General features: G+C 40.7%; 1 protein-coding gene across 1 annotated transcript; it reads left to right on the plus strand.

Moving 5' to 3' along the window:
- Window positions 1–938: 938 nt before the first annotated feature.
- LSM1 (LSM1 homolog, mRNA degradation associated) lies at window positions 939–8,445 on the plus strand. The gene is made up of 4 exons (XM_034436866.3): window positions 939–1,185; window positions 2,739–2,807; window positions 7,037–7,152; window positions 7,891–8,445. Exons 1-4 carry the CDS (start codon window positions 984–986, stop codon window positions 8,059–8,061), a joined length of 558 nt encoding a protein of 185 aa, XP_034292757.1. The 5' UTR covers window positions 939–983; the 3' UTR covers window positions 8,062–8,445.
- The last annotated feature ends 565 nt before the right edge of the window (window positions 8,446–9,010 follow it).

A 9,010-nucleotide genomic window follows, 5' to 3' on the forward strand; every position in this document is an offset into this window, starting at 1 on the left:
AATTGAATAAATAATAATAATAATAATAATAATAATAATAATAATAATAATAATAATAATAATAATAATAATAATAATAATAATAATAATAAATAGACCAGTGTAAATAAAAATTACAAGCATTTAGCAATAATAATAAAATATATAAGATACAAATAATACCTGAAATTTAGGATTGTAAGAATGTAATGTAAAACCCTATTTTAAATCAGAACTCTTAGCATTCATAATACTGTTGAAAAAGTAAGAATATAAAAAAGAATAGACCCAGTTTGGTGTAGTGTTAAAGCACCAGGGATATTGTAAATTCAGGTCCCACCCAAAGCCAACTAGATGACCTTGGGCCAGTCCCTTTCTCTCAGCCCTAGGAAGGAGACAATGGCAAACTCCTTGTGAAAAAACACGCCAAGAAAACTGTAGTGACTAGTCCAGGCAGCCACTTGGAGTAGAATAATATAAGAGCAAAAGGATAAAATTAATGTGCAATAATAACCCAATGTCACCCAGTGATCTTCAAGCTGAGTTAGGACCCTGCAAGCTTACATAAAGAGCATAATTTTGGAACTGGGATCATAGCACCCTAAATGATGGTTTATTGAATAAAACACATTAGTTGGACTCCCACCTACTACAGACCAGAATATAGCAGGCTTCCCACAGCAAACCAGGTTTGCACGTGGTTTGCTGGTCCCGCTGCAGCCCAAATCCCGGCGGGGGGGGGGGTTAGGAGGTCATGAACCAGCTACCCTAAGCGAACGTGGGTCTGATGCTGCGGAGCCCATCCCGCGCATCCTTCTCTGCATCCAAAACGGATGGTTCAAGTTCCCCCATGACCGGCGGGCGCAACCGAGATGTCTTTCCGATCCCGTCTTTGATTGCGCTCCAGCCAGCCGGGCGCGGCCGCTCCCGACCCCTCCGCCCTTCCCTGGCCGCCTATTTAAGGGTCGAGGCCGGCGGCGCCAGACTCTCTCCTGGGAACTCCCATGCGCACCAACTCGCCGCCGGGCTCGGGTCCCCTTTTGTCTCCCCGCCCCGCCGGAGCTTGTGCTTCCGGACCGGGCGGGGAGAGGCCAAGAGCAGGTTCCGCTTCTCCCAGGGCCGATGCGGGCGGCGGAGCTTCCGCTGCGTCCGGGGGAAAAATGAATTACATGCCGGGCACGGCCAGCCTCATCCAAGATATCGATAGTGAGTTGCGCGCGGGGCGCCCCGCTTCGGCGTGGGGTTCCTTTGCGCCTGGCTCCTTGCAAGCGAGCCGGTTTTCTTTCTCTCCTCTTCTCGGGTTTTGAACCATCTTTCTTTTTCCACGTCTCTCCTCTCGATAAATGCCTTTGCTTTAGGAAATGGCATTGCACTAATTTAAGCGCCGCTGCTCGACATGGCCACGAATGCGAAGGGCGTGAAAAAAAGGGGGAGACGCCGCCACCACCCTTCCCAAAAAGAGAGGCGTGGAGCGCTGCCTTGGGGCCGATTTCGGTTTGAAGGATTTGCGGCTGCCGAGCGCTCGGTATACTAGTAGGACTCCTCTCTCTGTTTTGGAGGGTGGGTGGCGGATCCCTTGGCACTATCGTCCTGGCTTTTCTTCTCTTGTTTTCTGCCTTGGAAGTGGCGTGTGAAGGCTTTAACGTGGTTTTGAGCAAGTTAATTGAAATCATTGTTAATGGGATAAGCTACCTTTGGGGAGTTTTGCACAATGCCCTAAGCTGTAACCCATAGTTTCAAAGCCACTGGTGAATTTTTACAAAAGTGGGAGGGTTGAAGCCTAAATTTCCTTCCTTCCTTCCTTCTTTCTTTCCTTCCTTTTTTCCTTCCTTCCTTCCTTCCTTCCTAGTACCTATAGGAGACATTGAAACATCTATCAGTCAATCCTGTTTTACACTACTCTGATGTTTTACATGATAGTTTCCTTCAGTGATACATTTTTAATGGCTTTTAAAGGCAAACATCCTTCCAGGGCTAACCCCATTTAGATATATTCTTACATAATCACCTGAACCACAAAATAGCTGGCTATATTTTTAGACTAGCATGTTGTATATGTGCAGTCCATATGGTAAGTTTATTCTGCACTGTGCAAAAGAACCTATGAACACTGAGTAAACTATAGTTTATGGTGTATTATAAGCATAAAACGTGGCAGACTTTTAATACTGTAAAACCCAACATTTTAAAATGGGGTGAACTGGAGAGTTTTCAGTTAGCTTAGAGCAGTGATGATGCCAGAGGTAGCACACAGCACCCTCTCTGTGGGCACAAGAACCGTCGCCCCAGTTCAGCTCCACTGTGCATGCACCCACTGGGTCTCTGCCGCACATGCGCTGGGGGCTGGGCGCATGCAAGGGGCACGCACCTTGCATTTTGGGGGTGCAGGCGGATTGGCGCCCGTGCGCCCGCTCTTTGGGCACTCAGTCCAGAAAAGGTTAGCCATCACTGGCTTAGAGCGATTGAGGAAGAAAAATCAAATTCAAGCAATGAAAATCAAATCCAAATAATAAGGCTAATTGGATCCCTACACCTCTCTGCTTGTACAGTGAATCTGATCATTCTTTATAATTCCAAATAGCAAGACTAAGCAAAAAGAATTTTGGTAGAAAACACACAAAGATAGATAGTAATATATTTTGGAAAACTCCAAGGCTTATAGACTTTCAGAAAACTCTAGAAAAGCTGATTCAACTCTCTAAAAAGCTTGATTTTTGCAAATTAATGAGATTTTCCCCTTTTTTTCCCCCCCTTTCCAGAGAAACACTTGGTCCTCCTTAGAGATGGCAGAACATTGATTGGATATTTACGCAGCATTGATCAATTTGGTATGCCAAACCATTATCTTTTCACTTATGTATCTTTTGATGATTCTTCATGCAGCTAATATTTTGCCAAAGCCAGGAGTTCAAAGGAAAAAAAGGATTGAGGAAAGAACGGGGAAAAGAAGAAAAAAAAAGAAAAAAGTGACATTTTATTTTGAATGTACTTAACACTTATTGCTGACAGAGTATATAGAATCAGTTTGGTGTAATGGTGAAGACATCAGGAGACTGTGAGTTTTAGTCCTGCCTTAGACGCAAAACCAGTTAGGGTTTCTCTTAGCCCTAGGAAGGAGGCACTGGCAAACTACTTGCAAAAAATTTGCTAAGAAAACTGCAAGGATTTGTCAATGCAGACACCAGGTGTCAAAACTGATTCAAAGGAGAAAATATCAAGGACTTCCCTGGATTAAAATAAAAATAAATTATTGATTTCTTAGGGTACCTTCAAAACAAGTTTGACAGCAAATAAATTTTTATTCTGCCTTTGCTGCAGGAGTTCAAAGCAGTGTGCATGGAATTCGTTCTTCATATTTTTTTTCCCTCCACAATAACCCTGTAGAATTTTGCTTCATGGCCTGTGGAGAAAAGCTAGGGTTCAAAAGTCATCCCAGGCTCTCCCAAGCTTAGTTTTCATGCAGTATGTATTGTTCTAAATCACCAGGTGACCAGAAAGATCAGTCAGAAATCTGAGTATCCAACACTGATTAATACAGCACTGGATTAGTGTGAAATGGGTGAAGAGAACTGCATTCCAATGCCCTTTTTTAACCAATGGTGTGAACATCCCCAAAAGTCATATCACAGGAACGCAGCAACAAATTTATTTTCAAAAGCAAGAGTGACTTTTGAGAGACAGTCTTCTCCCCTTTAAAATCTGTACCGGGCCTGACTTTCTGCTATTGAAATTGAGCTGCTTTGCCATGGAATTTGATTTTCAGCTGTTAGCTGTTAATTCAGGCTTTAAGTACTGTACATGAATACATAAAAGTCCAGTTTGCTGCTGAACTCTGCTGTACCGCTAGAGGGTAGCAAATGCTACAGAAGATCAAGACCTAGGCATGCCTCTAATTGGGTTTAGAGAACTCCACTTGAACTTGGACAATCTGATTATAAGAATCATAAAAGTAGTTTCTGTTCTTAGATTAGAAGTGCATTGCTATGGGGCTGTTTATCAAGCTTGTTTTCCTTCATGCAGATGGGAAACATCTGTAAAAAGAAAACGGGCTCAAAATACCAAGAACTCAACGATTCAGCTCTGAGCGACATATAATCCCCAGTATTGTATACAACTATTTTAGAGCTTAGGCTAGTTCCGGTATACTAAGAATTGAACAAAAATAACGAGTCAGGATTGACCCAACTCTCAGATTTAATTCAGAAGTCTGTATTCTTTGGCAGAGGCCCAATAGGTCCTTGTCCTTTTTCTCTATTTTTCATTTTTCTTTTCTGTGCTGGAGAAAGTTGGAAAGTTTATATAAAGAGGCATGGGACTCTATTTGAGTGTCTGGAAGCAGTATAATTGTCTAACAACTGAATACAATGGGACAAAATTGGGTGCAGGATGAGAAACTGCTAAAAGAAATACTGAGTTTGAAAATGGATTAGAGTGAAGGGGACTGCAGAAGAAAAAGACTTCCTGTGTATCTCTCTGATATTGGTCGATGGTTGAAATGTTTTCTACTGGACCATTTTAAGCTGCTGTGGGCATAGGACTTAAGGCTCTTCCTATGTTTATTCAAGCATGCACACAAATGCAACATGGATGGAGAGCAAAAACCCACATGGAGATGCAACATATGTATGTTTACATTTACAGAAGAAAATGTGGATACCTCCTATGATAATGTGGACATTATCAGCAAAAGGCTTGGAAAAGAATTTCAGAAACCAAGCTTGGTGGGATTGACCAGAGGAACAGAACTGAAATAGTATATTGTGCCCATTTTCTGGAATGAGAATAAGCAGTGGTGTTTGTATATTTCTGTGGCCTGATGTTAATATTTGGTAGAAGTCTGAAAGGTTCATTTCTCTCCAGATGTGGAATTATTAAATAATGCTTGTCTGCAAATAATCAAATCCCACTAGTGGTTGGGTAGGCATACCATTATTGTTGCATTTGACCACATCCTTACAAGTAAACCTACAGATAATTGCAAGCAAGCCTGTACTGACATGCTATGGTTTGGATTTAACGCTGAAAAAATGTTTTGGGATAAGCACACATGGTACATCTGTTGGAATCTCCTTTTAGAAGCTGTGGGTTTTGTTTTCATGGGCTTACACAGTAGTTGTGCAAACCCAGGAAAATCACACCAGTTAAGGAACACTGACATGTATACTTTAAGTACCTTGTTCATTATTTTACAGTCTTCATAGCTCAAATGCATTTTTTCATGGCATTATATTGTACAGGCCCAGAGAAAGATACAACTGCTTAACTGCTAACAGATGTGGGATGCATCTCCATTCCACTTTGCAAAATCTTTTTGGCTTCAGATCCAATATGTACGATATAACTTTTTTTTCCTGAACAATGCCTAGCATTCTGAAATTTCATGCTGGCCATATAGGACAGCAAGCCCGCTGCCCTACATCCAACCTGGAAGCTGATAATGCTGATTTGTTTGTAGGTTAGTCCATTTTGGGCTGAAAGAATGGGAAACGTTGTTCTGTCATCAGCATGTTGGAAATCCTGCACATCTTTGGCTAACAGATGAGTTAGAGGGTAAATTTGTGTTAGATGTCAGACTGAGTTTGGATTTGCATACCTCTGTACAGAGTAGACTTCCTATTGGAAAAATAAGGGATGTCAACTGAGGTTTGGTTTTGCTATATGCATATGAAATTCTGAAGAAAGGCAGCTACTCAGTGAGAAAGCATAGAGAAATATACAGTTGGGATCTGCAACATTCAGTGAAACAATCACTAAGTTAACAATCACAGTGAAGGCAACTGCTGATTTTCCTTCAGCTGTCCTTTCCTTTACAGACCCAAAAAGGTCATTAATGCAGAGACTGGTGGTAAAGTTACTTTTGCATCTTAAACATAACCAGTTGCTAAATGAGGCAGTAACTAAGCAAGGACTACCTATGGTATATGCTTCCTGATAGCATACCTCTTCAAATGAATCATTCTTCGCTAAGACCTTATTTGTAAATGGCTATATTGTAAATGTATAGGATACTTTTGTGATCCTATAATCTCCTGATTACCAAACTGAGAAGCTTTTGATGGATTGTTCTCAGATCACCAAAATTGAATGCTGGAGGTGTGTACTCTTGGATTCACAAGAATATTTAATTCTGACTTAACATGAATTGTCACTTCAGCTATTTTGTTCTATGACTTTGAATAGAACACTCCAGCTATTTTGTTCGTTTGAATAGACTCCAGCTATTTTGTTCATGACTTACGAGTATTGTATGAACTGTGGATTATTTAACAAACGGTAGTTAAGGAAACTGATTTCAAGCAATGTACAAACACGGACGCTAGCTAGTCTTTCCTGAGCTGTTTACTTTCATTTCTTTGTTTTCAGTACCCTAGAATGTAAGTACAATCTTTCCTGTCTATAACTGTTTACCCCAAAGTTAGGGGTCATTTTTAGCCTTGTTACTGGAGAGGCGAAAGCTTGAGATGGTCCTTTCTGCCTGCAATGCCTGTGTTCTGTTCTTGAGTTTGGATTGTTGAAAACTCTTGAGTAATGCAATATAAGTTGAGAGGTCTTTGGATGTTGCCTAGTTGGGATAATGAAATGTTTACAAGAAAACAACCAAGGTCAGAGAGCAAAACGGCCCCCTAATTTCAACCCTGAATTACAAATATTCTCCTTTGTTGGCAATGTAAGTTACATATATGACAATGGTGTGTTTTTTAGGGATATACCAAAAGAAAAATGAAATACCATTATGTTTGCAAAAAGAACTATGAAGGACATCTAAGCAGTGTAAACAGCTCTCATTAAGCTGTTGGATGAATAAAATAAGACAAAGATTCACTTTTTACATGTTGGAAGAAAAACAGAAGTCTCATAAGTGCTAAATAGAAATAATGTTTCCAATGCCAGACAACAAAGAGGAAATATTTGCTAATTAGTACTATTTGCTTACCTCTTTAGAACGCAGTTGCATAGAAACCCAAAGGTGGAAGGTTGCAGCCTATTCCTTTACAAGCAGCCACACATTTCATCACTCATTCCATCTTTGTTTCCTTCCTTCTCCCTGAACTTTCAGCAAATCTGGTTTTGCACCAAACAGTGGAGCGCATTCATGTGGGCAAAAAGTATGGTGACATCCCTCGTGGCATCTTCGTAGTCAGAGGCGAGAATGTTGTACTCCTGGGAGAAATTGTAAGTCAGCAACTGGTTTTTCTTTTTTCAAAGAATTGCAGGCCTCTTGGAGCAGAATTCTGGGACTTGAAATTCTTACAGCTTAAAGTTGCGATGGTTGAGAAACACTGCTACAACTTAATTCTTAATTGATATTAGCTGACCTAAATTGGGATTACAGGCACTTGTAGGTTGATCTGTCTGGAGACCACAAGGTTGGGGAAGGATTGGGATTTTTTTAGGAGTTTTTTATTCTTTAGAAAGGTAAAGGTTTCCCTATCCAGTTATGTCCGAATCTAAGGCACGGTGCTCATCTCTGTTTCTTAGCTGAGGGAGCCAGCGTTGTCTGAAGACATTTTCAGTGTTCCTGTGGCCAGCATGGCTAAATGCCAAATACTGAAGTGGTATCTGTCTACTTGAATTTGTATGCTTTCAAACTTCTAGGTGGACGGGAGTTCACCCTGTTGAAAAGAGCTTGGGTCTCAAACTCGGGCTGTCAGCTCTCCAGCTGACAAGCTCAGCATCTTTAACAGCTGAGTCATTCCCCCCTCCATTTTGCTTTATTCTTATTCTTTATTGTATAAAAAATGGTATCTTTTGGTGCATTTTAAAATTGAGAATTGATAATGTGGAATAGAACAGAGGCACTAAACATACATGTACAAATTCACAGCATCTGTGTTTTGTGTTTCAGAGGGAAAAAATTGCTGTTTCTTCCCAATTTCAAACCCTGAAGTATTGACTCTTTTTCTACTGCAGGACCTGGAAAAGGAAAGTGATACCCCTTTGCAGCAAGTCTCGATAGAGGAAATCTTGGAAATTCAACGAGTAGAGCAGCAAACGAAGCAAGAATCAGACAAGTTAAAAATGCAAGCGCTGAAGGAGCGGGGCCTCTCCATTCCAAGGGCTGATACGTTAGACGAATACTAAGTATTTACCTGAACTGTCTCCCAAAGATTGAGGAGACTGTGTACTGAAGTGCCCAAGTAATGGACAACTATTTTTTTATTATTATTATTTCAGATTCCTTCTCCTCCCGCCCCCACCCCCCCCATGCAGAAAACAGTTGGATCATCATGACGTAAACTGTAGTTCTTCCCATTTCACAAAAAATCATTATTTTTGAAGATTAAATATAATCCAGCATGATGAAGCAATTGTAAAAGAGAAGGCTGGTTTGAGACATTTTGTTTATTATTTTTTTTTAATACAGGGATGACTTCTGGAAGAAGTGGGGAAGTAACCCTCTCTAATCTGTAAATAAAAGGTGATTCTAAACACTGCTGTAAGCTAAAGTGGAAGCACTACTGAGAACTTGTCTTTTGTCTTTTTTAGCCTCCAGGGCATTTTTCTAGGGGGACAGAGAAATGACAGAAAAACACTTTTGTCTTCTGAACTGGGCTGATGGAAACCTTAAAATCCTCAAATAGGAGGGAAAAGGTTTGACAGGAACATCTGAGTTGTTCTTGTTTGTGAAAAGTTCTTGATGGCCTCTTAGCTTGGTTGTTTGCTTGCAGATGTTTCAGTACTGAACCAGGTAACATCATCGATGAAGATGTAACATCTGCAAGCGAACAACCAAGTTTAGGTAGCACCAAAAATTCCATAGTTAAACCCTGAGCTACAGATACTGTATTCTCTTCTGTTGCTCTTTGTCTGTAAAATTGCAGAATAACAGAATTGGAAGGGACCTTGGATCTTCTAGTCCAATCTCTGCTCAGGCAGGAAGCCCTATCCTATTTCAGTCAAATGATTGTCCAGTGTCATCTTAAAAGTTTCCAGTGATGGATTATCCACAACTTCTGAAGGCAAGCCATTCCACTGATTAATTGTTCTCACTGTCAGGAAATTTCTCCTTAGTTCTAGGTTGGATCTCTTC

This window comes from Pantherophis guttatus, chromosome 9 (assembly GCF_059756535.1).
Source record: "Pantherophis guttatus breed Tessera chromosome 9, ASM5975653v1, whole genome shotgun sequence".
In the NCBI taxonomy this organism is placed as follows: domain Eukaryota; kingdom Metazoa; phylum Chordata; class Lepidosauria; order Squamata; family Colubridae; genus Pantherophis; species Pantherophis guttatus.

Excerpts from the sequence above, each read along its gene's own strand:
- LSM1 (XM_034436866.3), top strand. The coding sequence starts at position 984 with ATGCGCACCAACTCGCCGCCGGGCTCGGGTCCCCTTTTGTCTCCCCGC. Across the intron at positions 1,186-2,738 it reads CCTCATCCAAGATATCGATA|AGAAACACTTGGTCCTCCTT; the intron begins GTGAGTTGCGCG and ends CCCCCTTTCCAG. Across the intron at positions 7,153-7,890 it reads TTGTACTCCTGGGAGAAATT|GACCTGGAAAAGGAAAGTGA; the intron begins GTAAGTCAGCAA and ends TTTCTACTGCAG.